This window comes from Mobula birostris, chromosome 11 (genome assembly GCF_030028105.1).
Source record: "Mobula birostris isolate sMobBir1 chromosome 11, sMobBir1.hap1, whole genome shotgun sequence".
In the NCBI taxonomy this organism is placed as follows: Eukaryota; Metazoa; Chordata; class Chondrichthyes; order Myliobatiformes; family Myliobatidae; genus Mobula; species Mobula birostris.
Window position 1 is genome coordinate 99021203 of NC_092380.1, and position 27954 is coordinate 99049156.

Sequence of the window (27954 nt, forward strand, 5' to 3'; positions counted from 1 at the left end):
CGCAAAGTTAACAATTAAACCTGATTCTGAATGGGTAACACATACAAGAATGCTGGTGGAACGCAGCAGGTCAGACAGCATCAATGGAGAGGAATAAAGAGTCAACGTCAACCCTTCATCAGGAATCAGGAATGTCATGAATGAATGCATCTTCATTGCATTAAGCCAATGAGTTGGAGGGAGAGAGAGACATATATATAAAAAGAAGCAACACACATGAAAGTTGCTGGTGAACGCAGCAGGCCAGGCAGCATCTCTAGGAAGAGGTGCAGTCAACATTTCAGGCCGAGGCCCTTCGTCAGGTCTAACTGAAGGAAGAGTGAGTAAGGGATTTGAAAGTTGGAGGGGGAGGGGGAGATCCAAAATGATAGGAGAAGACAGGAGGGGGGAGGGATGGAGCCAAGAGCTGGACAGGTGATAGGCAAAAGCGATACGAGAGGATCATGGGACAGGAGGTCCGGGAAGAAAGACAAGGAGTGGGGGGGGGACCCAGAGGATGGGCAAGGGGTATATTCAGAGGGACAGAGGGAGAAAAAGGAGAGTGAGAGAAAGAATGTGTGTATAAGAATAAGTAACAGATGGGGTACGAGGGGGAGGTGGGGCCTAGCGGAAGTTAGAGAAGTCGATGTTCATGCCATCAGGTTGGAGGCTACCCAGACGGAATATAAGGTGTTGTTCCTCCAACCTGAGTGTGGCTTCATCTTTACAGTAGAGGAGGCCGTGGATAGACATGTCAGAATGGGAATGGGATGTGGAATTAAAATGTGTGGCCACTGGGAGATCCTGCTTTCTCTGGCGGACAGAGCGTAGATTTTCAGCAAAGCGGTCTCCCAGTCTGCGTCGGGTCTCGCCAATATATAAAAGGCCACATCGGGAGCACCGAACGCAGTATATCACCCCAGCCGACTCACAGGTGAAGTGTTGCCTCACCTGGAAGGACTGTTTGGGGCCCTGAATGGTGGTAAGGGAGGAAGTGTAAGGGCATGTGTAGCACTTGTTCCGCTTACACGGATAAGTGCCAGGAAGGAGATCAGTGGGGAGGGATGGGGAGGACGAATGGACAATGACGAATGGACGAATGTTGCCCATCCTCTGGATCCCCGCCCCCCCCCCCCTTGTCTTTCTTCCTGGACCTCCTGTCCCATGATCCTCTCGTATCCCTTTTGCCTATCACCTGTCCAGCTCTTGGCTCCATCCCTCCCCCTCCTGTCTTCTCCTATCATTTTGAATCTCCCCCTCCCCCTCCCACTTTCAAATCTCTTACTAGCTCTTCCTTCAGTTAGTCCTGACGAAGGGTCTCGGCCTGAAACGTTGACTGCACCTCTTCCTAGAGATGCTGCCTGGCCTGCTGCGTTCACCAGCAACTTTTATGTGTGTTGCTTGAATTTCCAGCATCTGCAGAATTCCTGTTGTTTGTATATAAAAGGAAGTCTATTTTGTTGCACGCAATCTATTTTACAGAGGTTTTCTTTTACTCTGCAGAGTATTGCTGAACTACAACAGAAAAACTCATGAGCAAAACTACGGGCAAATTCTACCCCTAACAAAATGCAGTGAGGGGAGGATGGCAACAACACATAAATTAGGATTGATTACAAGCAAATAAAGTCTTAATGCTCCTCAACCAGCATAGATAACTTCACTCACCTCAACACTGAACTGATTCCACAACAGATGGGCTCACTTTCAAGGAGTCTACAACTCATATTCCCAGCATCACCAATTCGCTTTTTTAAAATACTTACACAGTTTGTCTTCTTCTGCACTTTGGTTGTTTGTGTGTAGTTTTTCCAATGATCCTACTGTTTTTCTTTGTTCTACTGTGAATGCCTCCAAGAAACTAAATTCCAAGGTAGTATAGTGACATATACATAATTTGCAACTAAACCTACTTTGCACTTTGAATTACTGGCTAGAATGACTTTGCAATTGTAAAGGGGGGGGGGGGCGGGGATACAAAATAATCCATCATTAGCCTATAGCAATCATGTGACCTGTATATATAGTCAAGTGTGATTATTTGAGTTTTCTTCCTTAATTTTTCATCCCTATCCAGAATTTTATCATTAAGTAGTCCATCCAACTTAGCTTCCAGGTTTACCTCTCCCTGGAGCAGGAGATTATGGATTCCTGATTATCGGAATGAGTTGGTAATGACCAATTTCCTCAGGAATATGGCTATTTCTGTGTCAGGGAAACACAAGGGAATGCAATGCTGGAATCTGAAGTAGGGGAAAAAAAACACATCTAGGGAACTCTGTGGGTTAGGTAGTTTTTCTGAAGGGAAACGGGACATTCTGGTTTCAGATTCAGACCCTTCATCTGGTCTCCAGTATAAGGAGGTGAAGGGAAGGGGCTGGGTAAGAGCCGCCAAGTGGATTCAGGTGAGGTGGGTTGTCTGCAGATGGAGTCAGGTATGGGAAAAAGGGTGGAGGTGACAACAGAGGATGGGAGTTGATATTTACTGATTCTGAGAAGAAAGGAAAGTGAAGATTGGAACCAAATAAGGCAATCATGCTGGCCAAATGGGACCAGTCCTTTTTATTCTCAGAAATGTCATATTCTTATGGTCAGGTCACTGATTTTTATCAAAGTCACTGTATTTTTCTTAGAAAAACATTGTGGGCAAGTACATAATGATTATAACCACTGGAGTAACAGCCTGATTTCAGGGCCATTGGGTTCCAATCCCACCATTATAGGTGAGGAAATTTCAATTAAAGTACTTAAAATACATGTGTACAGTACTTTAAAAACAAGAATTCTTGTCAGTGGTAGTAACTCCCAGGTTATTGTGAAGACATGATTGAAGACATGATATATTGGCGAGACCCGATGCAGGCTGGGAGACCATTTCGCTGAACACCTACGCTCTGCCCGCCAGAGAAAGAAGGATCTCCCAGTGGCCACACATTTTAATTCCACGTCCCATTCCCATTCTGATATGTCAATCCACGGCCTCCTCTACTGTCAAGATGAAGCCACACTCAGGTCGGAGGACACCACCTTATATTCCGTCTGGGTAACCTCCAACCTAATGGCATGAACATTGACTTCTCTAACTTCCGTTAATGCCCCACCTCCCCTTCGTACCGCATCTGTTATTTATTTTTTACTATTAATTTTTTTTTCACTCTCTCTCCTTTTTCTCCCTCTGTCCCTCTCAGTATACTCCTTGCCCATCCTCTGGGTTTTCTCCCCCTCCCCCTTTTCTTTCTCCCTAGGCCTCCTGTCCCATGATCCTCTCATATCCCTTTTGCCAATCACCTGTCCAGCTCTTGGCTCCATCCCTCCCCCTCCTGTCTTCTCCTATCATTTTGGATCTCCCCTTCCCCCTCCCACTTTCAAATCTCTTACTAGCTCTTCTTTCAGTTAGTCCTGACAAAGGATCTCGGCCTGAAACGTCGACTGTACCTCTTCCTAGAGATGCTGCCTGGCCTGCTGAGTTCACCAGCAACTTAGATGTGTGTTGCTTGAATTTCCAGCATCTGCAGAATTCCTCGTGTTTACATGATTGATTCTGTTTCCTTTTCTGGTCTGGGCAATATTGGCTTTTAATTATTGCCCCTGTCCAAGGCTGGTTATCGACAGACAATAAGTATCAATGTGCTAATGATTTAATTATTTTTTTATTTAGTGATACAGTGTGGACCATGTTGCCCCAGCAACCTGCAACAAATCCGATGAACCCTAACCTAAACATGTGAGAAGTTACAACGACCAATTGTTTTTGGACTGTGGGAGGAAACGCAAAGACCTGGAGAAAGCCCTCGCATTCCACAGGGAGGACAATCAGAGACTCCTAACAGAACAGCGCCAGAAATGAATCCTGAAATCTGGGATGCCCTGAGCTGTAGCAGTGTATTGCTAACTGCCATGCTACCATGGCACCCGTGGTATCCACTATCTGTGAACAAATCAATAATGAGAGCTACTTATCTCTGTCTCACATCAGTATTAACCCAAAACTTCGATAGCGGAAAGACAGAAATATATATGCACACCAGCAAAATGACTTGCTGCTAAAAAAGCATCTGGGGTAATTAAAGGGTAACTTTAATACTGGGTTAAAATCATGGACCTCCTCATCATAGGATCAGGATGTTTCTGTTTGGTGGCTGGTGTCCAAGTGTAATTCCATGTCAAAGGAAACCACACTTGGGCATCTTCCATTTCTCAATGTACTTGGAACATGGAATGTCAGGACCATCGTGGACATACATCTCCAGCTGTCACAGATCTGAACATTGCTCCACTTCCCTAACAAAAGCTTTGACATCGATAACATAATGAGCAGGGGATGGGCAGCTCAAAGAACAAGGTCAGTAGAGACCACCTGTGGAATATGTAAAATTTGATGACAGAAGTGAAGAAACAAACTGCTAGAGGAACTCAGTGAGCCGGGCAGCATCTTTATAGGGAAATGGTCAGTTGATGTTTCAAGTTGAGACTCTTCATTTGGACTGACTCAGCCCTCCATAATCTGCATTTATGAAGTGACTCCTGACTTCTCCATAAGAGAACACAAGCACCATTCCATGAGAATGACCAGAAGATGCATGAGCTAATTAACTACAAATACAAGGCTTTCTTGGATTCGAAACATCAAGCTTCAAGGACAGGACTTGAAGGCTGAGGTCCAACAAATTAACTTGTGGCTTGGAAAGCAGATGGATGGTGTCCAGCAACGAGCCAACAACCACAACATTCACGAATTCTTCAGTGCAGTACGTGCGCACATGGGGCTCAGGCTGAATGCCAGGGACAGAGGAGAGCTGATCAAAGACACAGAGGCAAACTGTGCACTCCAGAGGGGGCACTTCAAAGGACTTTCCAACTGGGACAATGCCTTGAGCATCCGTGACTCCATCTCACAGAAAACTTCCGTTTCCCCATCTCAAACTGAAAAGAGTTTGCAAGGCCAAATGTTAACTGAAAATCAAAGACATCTGTAGGACACAGATGAAGCTCTTGCTGAAGTTCTAAAGCTTAACAGAGAGCAACTTTGGGCACAAGTTCAGAGCCTCATTCCCTCCATCAGGAGACCCTCAGGAAAACTACCACAACTGTGACCACCTTCAGGGAAGGAGGCAAATCTAATTGCTGTATCTACAGATGCAGATGCAGAGGCAGATAAATTAGGGGCAGCTAAGAAACTCTTGGATAAGCACTTGAATGATGGAAAATGGAGGGTTCTGAAGGAGGGAAGGATTAGATTGATCTTAGAGTCTGTTTAAAGGGTGGTACAACATTGTGGGCCAAAGGGCCCATACTGTGCTGTAATGTTGTATGTTCTAGAGGGGTTTCACTCCTGTCTGCCACAAGGAAAACTTCTGGAATGGTCTTCCTCAACTGCTGCCTCCTATTGGATGCAGAGAAAAACACAGTGGGGATTCTGTCCATGTCACATGACATACTAGACCTTATTAAATACAAATGCTGTCCTAATGAAGGGTCTCAGCCCAAAACATCAACTATCTATTCCTCTTCACAGATGCTGCCTGATCTGCTGTGTACCCATAGCATTCGTATGTGTTACTCAGGATTTCCAGCATCCGCAGAACCTCTCGTGTTTATCAAACGCTGAAAATGTTAATCTACAAGCTCATTCATTTTAACAGAGACCTCCTCAGTTTTTTGTTAACCTTTTCTTCTCCTGGAGGTGCTGACCCTTGTTTGATGTGCTTTCACACGTGCTGAAAACTAGTACAATAGGCTCTTTGTCTCCATTCTCTCATGTCAGAGAACCATCAACACAACAGAGGGCAAGACAGCCAAGCCCAGCCTTGTTCTCACCCAGATTCATTTCCTCTCTCCAAATGAACTCACTAGCACAGAAGTGACGTTGAATCTCGAACCTTTTCTTTTCATGGACAAATCCTCATAAACAAGAGACTACTCTTAAGCACTGCCTTTCCCAATATTAGAGGTCCCGGTGTGCAATGCCAGCATTTAGCTATTTTTGAAGTACAATTTTTTTGTTGGCAGTGCTGGAAATACACCGCGGATTCTTCCATTGAACCACAGAGGAATATCTTCTCTGATCAACTCAACACATGATTAATAACCACACCAATTACATACCCTTTGCATGACTTAAGACCAAGATTCAGAGCCTTTCACTGTGGCAAGGTGAACACTTGCTTGATTTTTTTTTCAACCACTGTTCCCCGTTGAGCATTCTTCACAATGAATGAAATGTTCAACAGAGATAATAAACGGACTACATAGAATGCCACCTCACCAGAGGATTGTGTTGTAAAGTGAAAAATAGGGAAGTCAAGCCATACCGAGGAAATGATTCAGTCCTCCCTCTCTGCTTTAAGAGTTTTAATGCAGTTTGTGTGGTATTGGAAATTATGTTTCCTTATTCTCGCATAAACCCCAGGTAATAGTATTCTTTTTCAAGACATACTGACCCGACAGGTTGAATTATGGTGATGTTTGGGAAAGGCACAAGGACTCAGGTTTCAATCCCTGAGTGTGAGGGGAGGGGGAGGAGCAAATCATCAGGAAAAGCAGACAGACATATCTGTATACTAGCATTTCTTCTAGTTGCATGTTAATTGGATTCTCTTTCTCAAAGTGTATGAACTAATGATGCAATTTATAAAATGTGCCTGTTAGAAAGAATAAATCAGATGAAGCATAGCCATCAGTGCCACACTTTACAGAGCCAGCCCGTGAACAGTGTAAGGTTGGCGTTTGATTCCCTCTATCATCTGAATGTCTGTGCATTCTCTCCGGAACCAAGTTGGTTTTCTGTGGGTGCTCAGGTTTCCTCCCAGATTCCAAAAGATGTACGATTGGGGTTAGAGAATTGTGAGCATGCTATGTTGCTGCCAGAAATGTATTGACACTTGCAATCCCAATCACAACCCTTGCTAAACTGATCTGATGCAAACGTCGCATTTCACTGTAAGTTGTGATGTACGTGCGACAATTAAAGCTAATCTTTATTTGATTGGACTGTTTCTGCATTTACAATTATATTGCAATTATACAGCACGGGAAAAAAGGCCCTGATTTCCAACTCTCATTCCTCATCTGACAGCAGCCTCAGGCTGTTGCCATGCCACTGAGACAATGTAGGCCCAAGATACCCAGCAACAAGCACTCACCTGATTGGAGCACCCAGAGAAAACCCAGGTTACAGGGAGAATATACAAGTTGCCTAAGTCCACCGTGCAAATTCCCTTAATGGCATGGGTGTCTGGTACAAAAAAAGAGCCTGAGGTAATTATTACCATCATGTACTCCATTAAAGATTTTAAAATTGCACTATTCAAAATCAAAACAGTTGAATTCTTTGGCAATAACTTGATGGCATTTTCAACTATGATCTGCATGAGATGCTTTTGACTTGTTTTCTGTCTTTTCATGAATCAACTTCCCTGCTTCCAAACACAGCTACTTCTAACAATTACGCTCAGTGGCCACTTTATTAGGTGCCTCTTGCACCTAAGAAGTGGTTACTGAGTGTATGATGTGTTCTTCTCTTACTATATACACCTGTATAGCCCATCCACTTCAAGGTTCAACGTGCTGTGCATTCAGAGATGCTCTTGTGCACACCAACGCTGAAACGCGTGGTTGCTTAAGTTACTGAAACCTTCCTGTCAGTTTGAACCAATCTGGCCATTCTCCACTGAATTCTCTCATTAACGTGTTTTCACCCACAGAGCTGCCGCTCACTGGATGTCTTTTTGTTTTTTGCACCATGATCTGTAAACGCTTGACTATTATGCACGAAAATCCCAGGAAATCAACAGCTTCTGTGATACTCAAACCACCCTGTCTGGCACGGTAAAAGTCAGTTAGATCACATTTCTTCCCTATTCTGACGTTTGGCCTGAACAACTGAACTTCTTGACCATGTTTGCATGTTTTTATGGACTGAGTTGCTGATTAGATGTTTGCATTAAAGAGCAGGTGTACCTACTAAAGTGGTCACTGAGTGCAAATTCTGAACAATAAAAAGCGTTTTATGGATCCTGCTGACAACTGTCTCACCTTTTCAGAAAGACAGATTGTGAATAGCTGTTCTTAAGTCAATTGTAAATCTCTCATCTTACTGATCCAATTCAACCAAGACCCAACATGTTACAGAAAAGATGTAGATGTGGAAGGAAGGCAGGCTTCTGTCTCTGTTTCAAGATGTGAGCTCAGCTGTGATTTCCCAATGTTTCCATTAACCTGTCCCTCAAACCATTAAATTAATTCTATCTCACTCACACGTTTTAAGACGCTGGAGGGAACTGCAACTTGTAAGGTCTGAACATTATGCTAATAGATCCACGTGTGAAAAGAAATACACAGAACCTGGTAGTGATTAATGAATTCTGACAGAAAAGCAGAATATGATCATCACAAACAACTCCTGAGGGAACCTTCAAAAGATAATTTACTGCAAAAGCTACTGAAAGTCAACCCACTGATTCAACCCATTTGTAGTAACAGACTATTTTAAATTGATGCTCATATTTCAAACAAATTTAAACTTAATTCCTTTAAGCAAAAGCTTTTTAAGCAAAGAGTGTTTTGAAGAATTTTAAAACCAGAATTTTCCCCTGCAGCACTGACGCTCAACAATACAGAGCCAGACTATTGCTGCCTTGATCCTTTGATCAAATTCCTGATTTAGCACATACACGGTGATTGTGCTGACTCTCGGAAAGCTGGAAAGGAGGGTTCTCTGTTTTGAAATCATATGCCAGAATATGTTGTTAAAATAGAAGTTCTGAATGAAGTCTGGAAGGTAAGAATGAACCAAGTGGCTTCCTCAGTTAGAAACCTGACCATCCATAATAGGAATAGGAAAGACAAAATCTAGATTGCATTTTAATAAACACATTGACTATCAGTCAGTCTAATAAAGAAATATAATCTTAAAAGAACCAAACCTTGGAATAAGACCATAAGATATAGGAGCAGAATTAGGACATTTGGCCCATCGTGTCTGCTCTGCCATTTCATCATAGCCAATCCAATTTTCTTCTCAGGCCCTATCTCCTGCCTTCTCCCCGCATCTCTATATGCCCTGACCAATCAAAAATCTATAAACCTCTGCCTTAAATATGCTTAAAGACTTGGCCTCCACAGCTGCCTGTGGCAACAAATTCCACAGATTCACCACTCTCTGGCTAAAGAAATTCCTCCTCATCTTCATTCTGAAAGGACACCCCTCTATTCTGAGTGAGGTAATGTTCATGCGTTTAATGTCTATTCAGAAATCAAATGGCAGAGGGGAAAAACATGTTCCTGAATCATTGTGTTGTGTACCTTCAAGCTTCTGTACCTCCTTCCTGATGGCAGCAATGAGAAGTGAGCATATCCTGGGAGGTGGGGGGTCCTTAACAATGGATGCCACCTTTCTGAGGCACTGCTTCTTGAAGATGCTTTGAATACTATGGAGGCTAGTACCCATGATGGAACTGACTAATTTTACAATTGTCTACAGCGTCCTTCGATCTTGTGCAGTAGCCACCCCACGCCCCACACCAGACAGTGATGCAGCCATTCAGAATGTTCTCCACTGTACATCAGTAGAAATTGTTGTGAGTGGTTTAGGTGACACACCAAATCTTCTCAGTAGCGATGAAGGATTGGGGTACTATTTGCATGTCACATGGCACATCATTTGGAAGGGGCCTGCATACACTAGTGATCCCATTCATTTGGTGCCTGTGTTCTCTGTGGTGACTGATATCGCAGATTTGGGAGGTACTGTTAGTATAATCGCAATAAGCAACTACAATACATTTTGTAGATTGTACACAGCAGATACATAGTGCTGATAGTTAAGGGTGGTGACTGATGGTCTGTCAGTCATTAGCTGCTTCTTTGTCTTGAGCTTATTAATGTACAAAATTACATTATTTATTGCAATATAGTATGGAATAGGCCCTTGCAGCCTTGCCTAGCAACCCCCGATTTAACACTTGCCTAATCACAGGACAAGTTACATTGACCAATCAACCTATTGACTGGTATGTCTTTGGATTGAGAAAGGAAGCCCACACAGTCACAGGGAGAACATACAAACTCCTTACAGACAGTGGCAGGATCACTCATGTAACTTAAAACTATTTGGATCTCTGCCCCAAAGACTTGTTACGGAATTTGCATTACTTTACTATGCCAGCAAGAAGACTGTTCAGGTTTGCCAAGCCCTGTTACATGCTTTCAAAGATATTCCTACAATGTAAAAAAAAATGAGAGGAAAGGACCTCAGACAAGAAACACACTCAACAATGTATATTAACAGGAAACAATGATCTTTCAGTGATGGGTGCAGTGAATTCCTTGTTGGGGCTCTATAATAGAAACCTAACACAAGGCTGAAAAATCGTTCCACATTGCTTCTTGTTGTTTCTCCAATCTAATTGATCCTATCTTTATATCTCTTGTCTAAAGTAAACATAATCTGTATGGAAATTTATAAAAATTGGTTTCCCTTAAGTCTTTTTCATTCTGTCACAAATGAAACATGTTGGAAACTGTCTGAAAACTTAAGTTATGGGGGGGTAAAACAGTATTTCTGGAAATGGTTGGAGGCAAAAAGTAGCATTTCCTTTGATGGGTTGGATTATAAATGCAGTGATGAGTGTGGTGATTGGGAAGGATAAGCCCCAAGCTCCCTCACCAATATGTTACATTAAATGATCTTGCTCAGGGCAAGGTCCAGGGGACACAAATGGTTTAACTGTTCAATGACTATCCTGTGATCGCAGCCTCCAATGCAATGGTAAGTCCCCATTTTCTGCTTCTACAATAGAAAATTACTAAAATCTTTGAAAGGATGTATAGGCACTGTCAAGGAAACTTGCATTGGTGCAATATTCTTGTGGATAAAACAGATGCAGATATAAGCATTTATGTAATTGTAAACAACCATCACCTCAAAATTCACTCCTGAATAGTATAATTAAATATGCTACAAAATATTGAAAGCCCTTAAAATTTTGGTTCTGAAACCGATTTGCACTGACTTCAAAGAAACTGGACTTTGTAGGGTGGGCAATAACTGTATGATCATAATTTATGTAGTTATGCACATATTATTCTATTTTAAATTCATTATTACATAATTCTTTATTCTGAATAATGGTTGAATGTTCTTATTTTTCATTGCATGAATAGCCCACATCGCAGTAATTTCCTAACTTATGTAAATGTATATGGCAAAAAAGTTAATCCTTGATCCTCAAATTGACAGAGAACATGCTTACAGCAACAGACTAGGAATAAGTTGAGACAGATATGTAAATAAATTCTTTTGTATATCTTCTTTGTCCAACTGCCAGTATTTTAAGTTATGGTTAGTTACCTTGACATTTTTCCTTAGCACACTTTCCTGTACATTCCCTCTGTTCTATCCAACCTTCTCCCTCTTTGCAAGTTAAAACATACAGTTTCTCACTTTTACAGTTCAGATGAGAAGTCACTGACTGGAAACAGTGACTGATCCCGCCCTTCGTGGATGCTGTCTGAATTGCTGAGTGGTTGTGGCATTTTCTGTTCTATCATGTAATTAAGCTCCGCTGTTGAAGCAAATCTGTTTGACAAAAACTACTGTAAGGGGGTTTAAGCAACACACATAAAAGTTGCTGGTGAACGCAGCAGGCCAGGCAGCATCTCTAGGAAGAGGTGCAGTCGACGTTTCAGGCCGAAACCCGTCGTTTCGTCTCTTATGTTACTGTGTAGGCTAATTAAAATGCTTCTTTGTTATGTTATACTTGGGAATGCTTCTTTGTTATGTTAAACGCTGAGAAAATCCTTCCCGTTAGCAGTTTGCTGAATCACATTACTGATAAGAAGATGTTATGAACCAATTGGGATAGTTGTTATGTTTTTGGTGTATTTGAAGATACTGTATGCGCGGGGTTTTGGGGGAGAAGGCGGGAGAGCGAGACAGAGGATGGACCAGGTGCTGTGAGTCCGCTAACGGGGTCGGACCCCGAGGAGGGCGTTCAGCAAGGAGAGGAGACGGAGACGGACTCGTGTAGAGCATCTGGTCGACCACCATTGTTGGTCCCAGGCGGCCGGTCGAGTTGGTCCAAGGGGTCGAAGGAAGAAGAAGAAGGGTCTTGAGCTCCAACTTCTTTGTGCACAAAGAGATTGAACTTTGATAAGTGTGGCGCCTTTTATTTTCCTTTTATATTTTATTCTCTATTAATTATATAGATCCAGTAATATCTATAAACTGTAATTCATTTAATTGTATCTGGTGTATTGTCTGTTATTTGGGCGGGGTGGGGTACATCATACAGCATCCACACAAACTAATTACCCAGTTTGGCGGGGCCGAGGGCTGTTTCCCTAGATGACAGCAAGCCGAGCGACCCTGAGGGTGGCCAGAGGAGCTACACTACTTCCAAATCTCTTACTAGCTCTTCTTTCAGTTAGTCCTGACGAAGGGTCTCGGCCCGAAACATCGACTGTACCTCTTCCTATGGATGCTGCCTGGCCTGCTGCGTTCACCAGCAACTTTTATGTGTGTTGCTAGTACATTTAATACAGGTTTACCTAACAATATATCAAATGTTCACATGCAAATAAAAAGATCTGTAGCATTATAAATGGTCCATCAGAGCAAATTAGTTCTAAGTTTCTGTGCATGTGCATTTCAGCTCCTCCATTATTTCAGCGGCCATTTTTCAGTTCATGGCAATATAATTAATATTAATTAAGAAATAGTCCTTGGACACCAACTGAAACAATGCAACTACAGAATTAACATGAATATCAAAATAGGATTTGCAATTTGATTAATACAAAGGGAAGGTTTTTGCATGTTTGTGAAGGTGCATCAATCAACTTCATCGTTAATGCACCTTGCATGAATCCCACATATGTAAATGAATAAATGCAAAAAAAAGTTGTGAAAGAGAAGTCTTGCCCTACTTTTCCATGGAGTCAGGTTGGAGCCAGTAGTTAGTCATTATGAAACTAAAACATAGACAAGTGCAGCACAGGAACGTCCCTTTTGGCCCAGGGTATCTGTGCCAGCTACAATGCCAAATTTAAACTAATCCCACTGCCTGCGTATTACACATATCTCACCATTCCCAGCAAGTTCATGTGCCTGTCTTTTAAACATCACTATCATATCTGCATATTACAGCTAAATTTGATGTTTAAATTCATCGAACAATTCAACGACTTCAGGAGACAGGTCTATGCCTAGAAGTTCATGTCAGGGCTAAATATGCGATGTTGCGACATCGGTATATTTTACTCTGCCGCTCAATTTGGTTCTATGAAACACCTATTGGGAAGATAAGAGGCACATTTTCCAGCAAAACTATAAGCACAGAGTTGAAGAATCCATTTATTTTTACCTTTCATTTTGAAAGGCTCTTCAGTGCCAGTGGTTCGGCAAGAAGATCTGATAGCTCGCTGAAGCACCTTCACCTATTTGGCTACAACGTCAGAAACCAGAAGTGCCCACTGGTGACCACAGGGAACCAGAAGCAGTATTCAGGGCAGTATTCCCAACACACTCAAAAATCACAGAAACACAAGTTGCGCCATAGCTGATTTGCACTTGAAATTTGGCCTCTCCATTGAAGAGCGTATGAGGAAAATTGGGTGGAAAGATACAACAAAATAAAACAGAAACTTCCAGTGTTTTAAGTTTGCCCAGTGAGGTGCTGAACCACAAAACCAGGACAGTCTCAGGTTCATTTTCCAGCACATGCCAAAGGGTATGTGATTAAGGGTCAGGGCCACAGAAATGACATCACAACTACCTCCAGTGTCTCAAGGCAAATGCGGATCTCTGGATACTCTCATGTAAATGAAAAACTCACGACCCTTACTCAAGCATTCCTAAAATCATGGTGCTTCACCTTGTCCACTTTCTCACCTACTCCCTTGCTGCTGATGTTTCAGGTTCAAACAATGCAGGGTTCCCTTGCCCTGATGTAGAGTTTTTACCTTAAAATTGACCATTCTTTTCCCTGCACCCTGCCGTTCCCACTACCACAGATGCTGTTCAAGCCAACGAGTTCCTACAAAAGTTCGCTATTTATTCCTCCTCTGTTTTGTATTAAAGTATTAACCTCTACACTTAGCAACACATAATATTCTAGAGGAACTCAGCAGGTCAGTCAGTATCAATGGAGGTGAATAGTCAATGTTGTTGACAGGATCTGAGTTATAGGGAACGGTTCAATAAGTGAGGACTTTATTCCCTGGAGCATTGGAGAATGAGGGGAGATTTGATCGAGGTATACAAAACTGTGAGGGGTATAGATTATTTAAATGCAAGCAGGCTTTATCCAGTGAGATTAGTTGAGACTAGAACTAGGGATCATAGGTTAAAGGTGAAAGGTAAACTATTAAGAGAAGCCGAGGGGAAACTTCTTCACTCAGAGGGTGGTGCAAGTGTGGAACAAGGCATTCCAGTGAAGTGGTAGATGCAGGATGGATTGCAGCATTGAAGACAAGTTTGGATAAGGCTATGGATGGGAGAATGGTCCAGGTGTGGGTTGGTGGGACTACGCGAAACAACAGTTCAGCACAGACTAGATGGGTCGAAAGGCCTGTTTCTGTACTGTGGTGCTCCATGACGCTATGACATTTTGGCTGGAGATCCTTCAGTTAATTTAGTTTTTGCATCATCTTCTCAAATGCAATAATTCCAGGTGTGCAGCATCCATTACGTCTCCATTATCCAGCATTGAAAGCAAGCATGTATGGACCAGTATGGTGCAACACTAAAAAAGGGGCATGGACTTTGCTTTACGGGCAGGGTACAGTAAATGACAGTGCTGATTAGAAATTGAAGTTACTTTCATCCCTTCCCCAATGCACCCTGCTGTTTACAATCTCAAATACAGTCAAGGAAGATGTTAATTTTGTAAGATAATTCTGCCTCTGACTAACTACATTCTGGATTTTCTTTGTCCTCTGTTACAATGGATCCAGTACAAAGGCTACTGAAAAAAGGAATGCAAAAATGAAGTAAATTTATTTTTGATTTAAAGCGAAAGCTTTGGACCATGAGTCATGGTTTTCATGATAAACTTCAGAATAGTGTAAAAGCAGTGTAAAATAGTGTAAAAACTTTATCGAAAACCTCTTGTACCTAATAAAGCAGACACGAGGAAACCTGCAGATGCTGGAAATTTATGTGTTGCTTGTACCTAATAAACTGGTCAGTGAGTATATGTTTGTGGTCTTCTATTACTGTAGCTCATCCACTTCAAGGTTTGATGTGTTGTGTGTTCAGAGGCGCTCTTCTGCACACCACTGTTGTAACACAGTTACTTCAGTTACTGTCGCCTTCCTGTCATCTTGAAGTAGAGTGGGATTTTCCTCTGGCCGCTCTCATTAACAATTTGTTTCACTGACAGAACTACTGCTCACTGGATGATTTTTTTTTGATTCTCACACCATTCGCTGTAAACTCTAGAGCCTGTTGTGTGTGAAAATTTCAGGAGATCAGCAGTTTCTGAGATACTCAAACCACTCTGTCTGGCACCAACAATCATCCCATGATCAAAGTCACTTACATCATATTTCTTCCCCATTCTTATGTTTGGCCTGAGCATCGTCTGAACCTCTTGACCGTATCTGCATGCTTTTATGAATTGGGTTGCCACCAAATGATTGGCTGATTTGATATTTGCATTAATGAGCAGGTGTTCCTAATAAAGTGGCCACTGAGTGTAGTTAGTGAAATTCCTTAGAAAAGTTACCGTGGTTTAGGTCTGACCATGGGATTAAAGAAACTATAGGGAAGAACATGACATTTCAGAAACTAAACAGTAATTTTCAAAATTTTCAGTTCAAATACCAACTTCAGAATAAAGCTCTTTTTCAAAGGTTCTGTTTAAAGTTACTGCATTTCACTGTAATCTCACTAATGTACAACTAGCAGGAGTCTGGTTTCTTCATAATCCTTTAATTTTGAAGCTGACAATCCTGAGGTTATCAAGCTGACTACTTATTATGTAGAGAATGAAGTGCAGATTTGAAGTAGGCGCATCCAGAAAATAATTAGTTAAGAAAACAATCTACATTTCCCACATTGCTAGAGTCACTGTTTTACTCCAGATATTTTCAAAAGAGATTTGTTATGGAATAGTTTCAAGTTCTTAATATCTGTCCTATTTCACCCCCCACCTCATGTCCCATCTGAATCCACCCTAAGCACTAGTTACATGGTAGGCAATGGATCAGTGCTTCTGGTAAGCCTATCTTCAGTATCCAGAGCACAGAAGCATGACTGATACCCTGCACAAAGTTTTAGCTACCATACACCCACAGGCTTTCACGGAATAGGGCCTTTACACATGAGCTACCATCTGAACATTGAGACACATTTGACTGCCAAGCAAAACACTTGGCACTGCATCCAACACACTATTGCAAGCATTTAAGCCAAGTATTGGAAGCTAATGGGGGAAGTGACAACCACCCTAGTTCCTTCAAATGGTCTCATGCAAGCACTTTTCAAAACAGATGAACAATGAGCTGTAGTTAGTAGGGTTTCTGGAGTATTGTGTCCTTTTCTTAAATTATCTGCCTCACTGTTTATATAAAGGTCAGCCAGTGTGGTATGGTCAGGAAATCCAATTTGGGATGTTCTGCTCAAAGAGCAGATTTACCAATAACCCATATAAAAGAAAACACTCTGGTGCATTGTCAAACCATGAAACATAATGATACAATAATGATACCCTGGACATAAACCTAGTCCTCTTTGGCAGTCACAGTCAACATTTTTGGGACTAGTTATCGGATGATATTTTGGGCTAGAGGCCTCTGATGGATTTCACCTGCTTTGCCAAGAGTACCAGTCTCTCATTAGCACAATCGCTGGTGTCAGGTCAGAGATAATCGCTGATATGTGTGCCTGCTTTAAGTTAAGATTCATTGAGGAGGCTGCTACTACTGACTGAGTTAGCTAGTAGAGTCATGGAATCATAGAGAAGTACAGCACAGAAACAGGCCCTTTGGCCCATCTAGTCCATGCCAAAACCATTTAAACTGCCTACTCCCATCGAACTGCACCGAGACTATAGCCCTCTATACTCCTACTATCCATGTATCTATACAAACTTCTCTTAAATGTTCAAATCAAGTTTGCATGCACCACTTGTGCTGGCAGCTCATTCCACACTCTCACAACCCTCTAGGTGAAGAAGTTTCCCCTCATGTTCCCCTTAAACTTTTCACCTTTCACTCTTAACCCATGATGTCTGGTTGTAATCCCACCCAACCTCAGTGGAAAAAGCCTGCTTGCATTTACCCTATCTATACCCCTCATAATTCTGCATATCTCAATCAAATCTCCTCTCAATCTTCTATGTCCCAAGAAATAAAGTCCTAACCCATTCAATCTTTCCTTATAACTCAGGTCTTCCATACTCAGCAACATCCTTGTAAATTTCCTCTGTACTCTTTCAAGCTTATTTACATATTTCCTGCAGATAGGTGACCAAATCTAAAGCACAGATCAAATATTAGATATTAGCAACTTCTACTTCAGTTAGTATCCAAAGGGTAGACCTGTATCCTCTTGTGTGTGTATTAAATATGCTATGAAATTATAATGGAACCATATTTCAGAAAAGTAACTAAACAAGCATGGGAGAATCAAATGTTATTTTCTTTCCATCATTTTTCTGAAATATTCCCAGTTGCTTGTTTAAACTTCAGAACAGAGAAGGCAAATTTACAGGTTTGGCCTTGCAATAGCCATTTTATCAGCTAAAACACTTGTATTAACTAAGCAAGCTGTAAACAAAATGAATTCATCACTGCGCAGTGCAGAAATAATACTGTTGAGAATTACAACCACAATTCCTTTGATGACAAATTTTAAAATGAGAAGCTTCAAAGTTCTTTTAGTCGTCCATCTAAACAGTGGAAAACTTGCACAACATTCACAGGGGCAAATAAAGAGCATCATCAAACTATAGGATGAATGTTCTAGTACTGGGTTCCTCTTCAGAGGAACCATTCAAATCACAAGGTCAACAGTTACTTTCGTAAGTGCAGAGTCAGGGCACCGTGAATAGTTCTGGTCATTATACAGGAAGGATATGGCAGCATTATGAATGGCGTAGAGATTAACAAGGATTTTGCTGGAGTTGGAGAATTATAATTACGAAGAAAAATTGTTTTCTTTGGAACTAAAAGAGCTGAGCAGAGACTTAATTAAGGTGTATTGAAGTTGAAGAGGCCAATAGAGAGTGGACAGGAAGGACCTATTATTTCATTTAGAACAAATGAACCACATTAAAATGCTGTGCTTATTTTATTCTCAAACAATTTTCAGTTTAATATAGTTTGGTTTTTGATTTTGACCACAAAGATATCCATCTTTTGTCATTTTGTCCTTTAACTCTGGAAGGTATTTAAAGCAAAGGATTATCCCCCAGATGTCTTGTTTACTTTGGCAACAGAAACATGAAGAAGTTCCAATATTTACTTGAATCCATCTGATTTTGCGTGGAATGCTAATGCACAGCTGAAACAATAAATGACAATAATAGTTTTAGAAATGTTTACAGCACCTTGCAAAAACTATTGAGGAGTTACAACTTGGAAAAGTCTAAACCCAAACATAAGAAAAACATGTAAATTTATAGTTTCAAATCTGTTTTGCCTCAAAGGAAGTCCTTTCAGATTTTTTTTGAAAGTGAGCCATGCTTTGCATCACATTGTAATAGAGTAAAGGGGTTCTCAAGTAAAGGGTCTTTATCTTCCATTCTGCCTCCACGTATAAAGAATACCTGGTAAATTCTATCCTTTGAAATTCGCTTATCAGCTGTCTTTATATTATTCTACACCGCTGGCTCTTGATTCCCAGGTGCAAGATAAATTCATTAGATTACATACGAACAAAAGACAGGAAGCGTTGCTTCCAGATTCAACATTCCTCGTTATTATCTGCCGATCCAGCCCCACAGTTCCATTGACAGCTTTTTCTTAACAGTGGCATTGTAATCTGAATTTCGGATGCTTTGGTCATCCTGACATACGCCTTGTTTGTTATGATCAAACCAATGCATTCATCAAGCACCCTGGACAAATGCTATACCTGTCAGTGCTTTGGATTGAAAATCATTTTACAGCAGAGAACATTCAGTTGGAATCTTAAAAGGCAATTTAGCCCCCCTGTCTGAAAACTGGACAACACGTGATGTGAACAGACTTAAGACTTTTCAACCCATTTAGTCTGTCAGATCATTCAATCACACCATGGCTATTCAGTATTTCAGTTCCATTCACCTTTGAGCAATATAAAGAACAAAGGCAGCTGCAGAACAAAAGTCAGAGCAAACCAAAATGGCAAAATTAGTCACAAGAAAGGTGATAAAGATTTTCTACTTCCACAAAATTAGAGGGAAAATATTTTAAAACCATGGTATCTTCAAGGAACTATTATAGCTGTGGACAATAGTACTTCTCAAGATTCCTACCTGTCTGCGTCACCCAGGCCTATGGATGTATTTCGCTGGACATTTTCTCGCACGGCAGCCATTCCATCCGGCAAGCGGTTAAGTCGACGAGTATAGAGTCCCAACCCACCATCTGTCAAGTATCTGGAACAAAAAAAATAGAAACACGTCTTCAGCTGTGATGAACTGCAAAAGTCAAATTTGCCCCTTGCAATAAGATCTTAGCATTCTGGGAGCAGCATACATTGGCAGGGCTCCACATTCAGCTTACTTCCAAGTGATCGGAGGCACATGGCTTTGTACATCTGGTGTAGTTTTCTTGGAAATTATGACCGCAAAGTCTTCAACGAAAATTTATGGCACAAACATGTTTCTAGGCAGTGGTGCAATGATGCTATACCACCAGCATTACACAGTTAATCAAGAGGTTACGAGGAAAAAGAGGAACCTCTGAAAATACAGTTGTGGACCCTGTGTACCTTTCAAGATGTGTTATGTCCCCTTCACCTCCATATACCAGTTGGAAGCAAGATAAGTGCAGCAAATCATTCTCCATGAGATTGCAAAACAATGCATTTATCTTCAATCGCTTTGTTTATCAATTATTTGGTTAGCCCCTTCTGAAAACACTTCAAATACCTAAGATACATTACTGTTTAACTAACTAAACTCTTGCAGAGTGTAGCTGTTCCATTCACTCCTGTTTTCACATTGAGTACCTTTCCAAGTCTTTTAATGAACACAGCTGATTCAGTATCTTTTTCCCATTTTTATTTGCTATTCTGCAGTTTGTTCTTAAGTGCTGATCTCCATTTTCATTCCCCTTCCATAACCTGTACCATCCTAGCTATATCTGCAAAACTCTGTCTCTGGGTCCGAGCTCTGAACAAACAGTTCTTTTAACAAGACTATTACATCTGAGAAACATCATGAGCCAATCAACTTCAGAATTGGATGCCTCATACAAGAGTTCCACTTCACAAATGGCAGACTAAAAATGCAACAAGTGACAGATATTCTATCTCACATTTTTAGTCAATGATGGCTTGCAGAATTGGATCAAAACAAAATCCCTCCCAAGTTCATCATAATAGGAGAGCAAAATAGGTCATGGCAGCCACGTTGACGCCAATGGAGCACAAGCAGGGTGGTGTTTTCATCAAACTCCTCCAGCACTCCATTTGGAAGAATATTTGTATACTCTACTCCCAAAGTTTGTGTATAGAGGGTTGTGAACAAGCCCTTCCATGGGCTCATTGTTCAGTAAGATGTGCAAAACTGTTACACAGTTGAATCTGGCAGCCTAATAAAGCCAGTGAATAGCTAGATTCTCCTAAAGTAATGGAAACAGAGTGCTATTTATAATCTATGAAGGTAAGTTGGACTTTGCTATTGCAGGCCAGTTCAAAACAAGCTGAAGCATTAAATCTTATTGAGACAACATTTAACAAAGAAGCTAGCTGGAATTTCCAGAGGAATTCCACCACAAACTTGTGGGAAGGAGCTACCTCATAGCTGCATGTCCATCTCCATTAACATTAGTATATTCAATGAGACCCAGGTGTGAAACAATCCTCAGATTTCTTTGCCATAGGACAGTCGACTTGACAGGCCACAAGCCATGAGCCAGGGACAGCCTCTTGCTGCGGCATGAAGGAATTTTCAAATAATATTATAAATATAGAAAACTGATGAAATAAATAATCCTGCAAATAGATTGCATTAGCCCACATGGCTTGTCCAACATGAAGTAATACCACCACCTCCATGGTAACCTTGAAATTCTAGAAACATGTCAGCATTCCTTACCTCCAACATTGCTAGAGCACAAATGATGATAAATCCCTCACTTTCACATAGCTTGATTATCTTTGGAATGTTACTTCCTTATTAGGATGCAGGTATTCAATATTCCCAATGCTTCTAGGCAAAATTCCCACCACACATCAATGCAATTCAGCAGAAGAACAATATTACTTTCAAGTTTACTTTTCATTCCAGAAATATTAATTCTATGATATGCTGCAGAAATGCATAAAACATGATGCAATTTCCATTTATGCTCTTATTTATCATGCAACAGAATATTCATTATCTTTTAGGAAACAAAAAAAAGACTTGTCTGTAAACAAAGTTCAAAGTTGAAAGTAAATGTATTACCTTCATACTGTACAACCCTGAGATTTGTTTGCGGACATACTCTGTAAATCCAACAGCCATAACAGAATCAATGAAAGATTCATTTCATTATCGGGCCTGATAATATACCAGGTTGGGTTGTGAAAGACTGCACAGCCCAGCTGACAGATATATTCAACATTTCTCTGGAACAATCCATTGTCCACTTAGTTTTCAAGGTTTTCGGTTTCCAGTGCCAAAGAAGGTAACAGTGACCTGCCTTAATGACTATCGGCTGGTGACATCAACATCAACCATTATGAAATGCCCAAATCGATCTGCTGATGACACAACAGCCTCTGCCCTCCACTGTCCTATCCCACCTGGAAAATGGGGTCTCAAATGCCAGACTACTGCTTATAGAGCAACACACACAAAATGCTGGAGGAACTCAGCAGGCCAGGCAGCATCTATGGGAAAAAGTACAGTCAACGTTTCGGGCCGAAACCCTCTTGTTACTTTTTATAGACTTCAGTTCGGCATTCAACACCGGTGACACTTGTGGGAAAACTGCCCTCGCTGGCTCTCAACATCTCCCTCTGCAACTGGATACTAGACTTAACAGTAAGGCCACAGTCAGTCCGTGTGAGCAGCAACGTCTCTAGTCCCATCATGCTGAACACTGTCTTCCCCCAAGGCTGTGTGCTCAGCCCTTTGCTGTTCACGCTGCTGATGGATGACTGTGCTGCAGGAGCCAGCTCAAACCGCACCATCAAGTTTGTGGATGACTCAACAGCAGTTGGCCTTACCAAAAACAATGACAAGACAGGGTATAGAGAGGAAGTGGAGAAGCTGGTGGATTGGTGTGAGAAGAACAACCTAGGCCTGAACATGGAGAATATAAAGGAAATCATCGTGGACTTCAGGAAAGTGCAGACAAACCATCCCCCTTTGCAAGTACATTGCTCTTCCCTAGAGAGTTAAGTGCGCCAAGTTCCTCGGAGTTCACATCATGGATGACCTTACCTGGTCCCTTAATATCACCTCCCTGAATAAGAAGGCACAGCAGCGCCTCCACTTCCCAAGAAGACTGAGGCAAGCAAGGCTCCTCCCCACTCGCGCCCCCATCTTAACTGCATTTTACAGGAGCACTATTGAGAGCATCCTGACAAAGTTGCATGTCCGCCTGGTATGGGAGCAGTCAAGCATCAGACCAGAAGTCCCTGCAAAGACTGTGAGACCATCTGAGAGGATCATAGGGGTCTCCCTACCATCCATCAGGGACATTTTTCAGGAGCGCTGCGTGCGCAGGGCTTTTAGTATTATTAAAGATCCCACCCATCCATCCAACATCCTCTTTGACTTTCTATCATCAGGTAGGAGACTCTGATGCATAAAAACAAGAACGGTCAGGATGAGAAACAGTTTCTTCCCCCAGGCCATTAGGCTTCTTAACTACCTGCCACATCATATTTGAAGTGTCACTGGTTAATCTATTCTGTACCTTACAATATTTAGTACTAATGCACTTTAGTGTTATATATGTGTGATTCTTCATAAATTATTGTGTGTTGTGTGTTATGTGTACTAGTGTGCTTTACACCCTGGTTTGGAGAACTGTCCCATTTCTCTATACGTCATGTGGTTATATACATGTATATAGTTAAATGACAATAAATGACTTGAATGCACACAAGACGGACAAACAACCAATGTGTAAAAGACAACAAACTGCAAATCCATAAAAGAAAATAATAATAATAAGAAATAAGTAAGCAATAAATAAATATCGAGAACATGAGATGAAGAGTCCTTGAAAGCGAGTCCATCGGTTGTGGGAACAGCTCACTGAGAGAAAAAAAATTATTTGTTTCAAAAATGTCCCTAGTTCTTCAGCTCATCTTCTGCTCTGCTGCATGGAGTTATCTCTTACTTAAATACTAGGTTAGGTAATTCTGCCTAACAGGTTTATGCTACTGTTTAAGTTCCATATTCACCTCCTTCTGTTCCATTTCAACTACTTATCAGTCACAGAAGCAGAAAAAAATAAAATGACCAGGAATTTGTTTACCCCTTTTTGACCAGAACACAATCAATCTTCCAACATTGTCCTTCACGTTGTGACACTGTACATATATCCAAGTAATTCTCTGCCTCTACCGCTCTTCCAGGCAGCTGTGCCAAACCTTGACTATGTTGTCAGTGAACAAGCATTACCTCTTATTACTTCTCACCTTTCAAACTTTTACATTAAATATAATCCCCCTGATTTTAACACCTTTGCTAAGGGAGAATATGTCTATTCTGTTTTTCATCTGTAGGTCCCATAATTTTATATTCTTCAATTATGTCTCCCTTTACTCCGTCTTTGTTTCCCCCTCACTTCATTTATTGTTTCTTCCTTTGCCTTGTTCTATCTTCTCAAATGTTTTATCTTAGACTTCTCCAGACTATATTTCATTTACCACTTTACTGCCTATCTGAACAGACCACCTATGTCCCCTGTCATCCAAAGTTTTCCTTTTCACTGTGAACAACATGGCCAATTATTTTGTAGCACCTGCAATCTTAGTTATCATGTCTCCAACCATTATATCTAAATCATTAACTTTTCCAAAAAAGAAAAAGGGATTAAGTACTAAAGCTTTTGGAATATAACAGGCAATGGCCTGCCAATTATAAATACACCTGTCAATCATCACCCTCTACTTGCACCACTGAGCTAATTTTGGATCCAATTTGCCAGTCATCTTTGGATCCCAGGTACTTTCTCTTTCTCAGCAGTGTGCCGTAAACTGCTGGTTAATGGCCTTGCTGAAATCCATGTAAGCTGTATCAAATATCTTGTCATCAAAACACCTTGTTATCTCCTTAGAAAAAAAATCAATCATGTTATCAGACATGACTCATCTAATTAGATGCTCATCTAACATTGATAAAGCTTTCCCTTTTTAAATATTCCCTAAGAATAAATTTTGATAATTCATTCACAACCAAAGTTAAAAAAGCTGGCCTATAATTATTTTCTCTTCTTTTTTACACAACAAAACAATGTTAGTCATACTTCAGTCCTTCACCCATCACTCCAGGGCTGGATGAAAAATCATGAAGTCAAATAATATTTTTGCTTCTTTTATCATTTTATTTGGCCAATTTATCAAATTTTGAAGATGCTAAGTGGCATAATACTTGAAGCTTATACTATCCATACACGAGTGGTGGGGTGGAGATACATCTCTACCAAAGGAGGTGCAAGGCGCTCCTTCCATCTGCTAGCCTGCAGGTCACCCTTGGGCAAGGTGTAGCATCTGCTTAGCCCCCCCCAGTCAGGGTCGTGTAAAACTATGGGATCATGTGGTGAATGGCCATATGAGCAACTGGTGCATATAACAAGTCCTGGTTACGCGACCACTGACGCCAGGCAGAAAATCTCTGAAGAGTATTGATAACGGATGAGGTCACCTGTCTCGCAAAGACACTGCTTAGAAGAAGACAACAGCAAACCACTTCTGTAGACAAAGTTGCCAACAGCAATCATGGTCATGGAAAGACCATGATTACCCATGTTATACAACACAGCACATAATGATCAAACAAACTATCCATACACTTTCTTATCATTCAACATTTACGGTATCTCACAATTTTGGAAAGACACTTGCAAAATATTTGTAGGAGCCATGCATTTGTTCTCTATCTGCATTGTAATCTGTGTGGTGCATTTATTATGCTTATCATAGTAACTAGTCACATGAGTGGGGCTGTGGTAAAACCGAAGGCAATAAGTCACGTTTTCTTGTTTATTTCATTGCAGGTTGTAGTTTGAGACTGGCAGATATATCTTTTGCTGACCACTCAATAACACTTAATTGTGCTTAGCTCACACTTGTGTACCGCTTAAGTTTCACTGCTTCAAGATTGTATGTTTCCTGATTGCTAATAAAGGATTTGAGTTTTGGGGCAATCATTGGAGCTGGGGGCACATCATGCAAGTATAACATATCAGTAAGGTCTCAGGCAGCGGCAATTGTTTTGGTTTTGGTTTGGTTTGTGTTTGCCGCTACAATATTTATTAAGAACTTTATCCACAAGGCTCAAAGTTTCCTCGCTAGGAAAGCAACAAAATAAAAAAACGCACACTAAATATTTATTCTCTTGGTGGTGCCAGACGCATGGTGATACCTGCGGGCTGCTCAGTGACAATCCTTGCTGATGTGATTTGAAACATAACAAAGCATTTCACTGTATGTTTCGATATTCATGTGACAAGTAAACCTCAAGCTAATCTTGCTGCTATCTTCAACTGAGGAGCTGACTCCCAGCTGAAAAACAAGAAGTAGTACTTCACATCATTGCTTTAAGAACCAGTTAAGTCGTCGTCCTCATTTTACAGTTGAGAAAGCAATTCAAAGCTCAAGGCCGGATGAAGGGTCTCAGCCTGAAACATTAACTCCTTATTCCTTTCCATAGATTCTGTCTGACCTCCAAGTTCCTCCAGCATTTTGTGTGTGTCAATGCCCATGAATTTCCTTAATTAAAAAATAATAATACCAGAGAAAAAAATACATCTAAATGTAGTGAAATCAAAATGATGAAAATTAGCTTGACTGCTCTTCTTCCTCAAACTGATTTTCTTTGTTAAGTAGGCCTGTTAATTGGCTGGCTTATCTGCACAGGTTCATTAGGCATTTCCCTAGAAAAATGGACACCCATGCTCTTTCGCCATGAGGAGCCTAATGCTTGAGCCCAACTGAGCAATCAACAGAAATCCACTGAAGTTCAAGAGTTCCACATTCACTTGGAAGTTACAAAACTTTGTACATAGATTATAGCAGGTAGCCAACTCTTAAACAGAAATTGTCAGATCAAGTTCCTTGACAGTACAGACAGCTTGACCATCACCATCCTGCATATGAACAGAGAAGTACCTATTCTTGGGCTAGAAGTACCTATTGAGAGCACTGCAGCTGTTTTTGCCTCAGTTCTACAATGATGAGTATCTGCTGGCCTGTGTTCTGGCCCCATCAGCAGCATACCTACCCGATAGATGCCTAGGGAACACCGAAAGGCAAGGCCAGAAAGTGAGAGGGTCAGGCCAATCACAGATAAAATGATTACTCCAGCATTGAAGTAGTACTCCTAATTACAAAGAAGAGTTCTACTTGCTTTCAAATACATTAAGAAATAGGAGCAGGATCTTGTTCCCTCATACAATTGGATCATGGCTAATACCATTCCCTACATTGACTTTCCTGCCTGATTCATATATCATCTAATCTAATCTGATACCCTTCATGATTAAAATCTTCCCATTTGTCTTGAATCAACTTAACATATTTGGAGTAGAGTCTTCCAAAATACATAGAAACATAGAAATCTACAGCACATTACAGGTCCTTCGGCTCACAATGTTGTGCCGACCATGTAACCTACCATAGAAACTTCCTAGTATTACCCCACTGCATAACCCTCTATTTTTCTAAGCTCCATGTACCCATGTAAGAATCTCTTAAAAAACTCAATTGTATCTGGTTCCACTGCCACCGCCAGCAGTGCATTCCATGCACCCACCATTCTGTGTGGAAAAACTTACCCCGACATCTCATTTGTACCTACTTCCAAGCACCTTAAAACTGTGCCCTCTCATGTTAGCCATTTCAGCCCTGGGAAAAAGCCTCTGGCTATCCACACGATTAATGCCCCTCATCATCTTATACACCTCTACCAGGTCACCTCTCATCCTCCGTCGCTCCAAGGAGAAAAGGCCAAGTTCATGCAAACTATTCTCATAAGGTACGCTCTCCAATCCAGGCAACATCCTTGTAAGTCTCCTCTACACTCTCTCTATAGCATCCACATCCTTCCTGTCGTAAGATCCTGGATGGTGGTAGGGAGTTCAGTCGTCTTACAGCTGGGGGTTGGGGGGGTGGTGGTGGAGAGAAGCTGTTTCCCAACCTAACAACTGAGAGATTTCTGCTTCACCTAAGTGTGAAATGGATGGAACCCTCTTTCTAAGCCTAACCCCTTTGCTTAGCCTTTAGTCAGAAGAAAACAACTATCAACATCTAGCATGTCAGTCCCCTTCAGAATTGCTTCCCAAAAGTAATACCATCATTCTTCAAATTACAAACAAACCAAACTCCATTCTGCTCAATGGCACTCTTGTCTGAAGTATTCATCAATTTTGTTCTGTTTCATTATATTTCTAATTGATCATGCAGACTTTTATGTATCTTCATCTGGTGGTAATCACTGAAAATCCCTCTCAGACTCACGCTGTGAAGAGACCTAATAAAGAGATTTGGCTTTCCATTTCCATATGCAAGGGACCTGATATTGATCTAGGGGTCTGCTGGAAATGCCTGAAACAGTATTTCGCAAGCCAATTTTAGAATGGATGCTTCTCAGACTTTAT

At 41.2% G+C, this 27954-nt stretch overlaps 1 protein-coding gene across 9 annotated transcripts in view; it reads right to left on the reverse strand.

Moving 5' to 3' along the window:
* The window catches only part of nav2a (neuron navigator 2a), a 523153-nt gene that overhangs the window by 193630 nt on the left and 301569 nt on the right, over positions 1-27954 (reverse strand). For all 9 annotated transcript variants that reach the window (XM_072272755.1, XM_072272756.1, XM_072272754.1 and 6 more), the window contains one exon: positions 19443-19565. In XM_072272755.1, coding sequence (XP_072128856.1) covers positions 19443-19565 — 123 coding nt within the window. The remainder of the gene's footprint in view (positions 1-19442; positions 19566-27954) is intronic.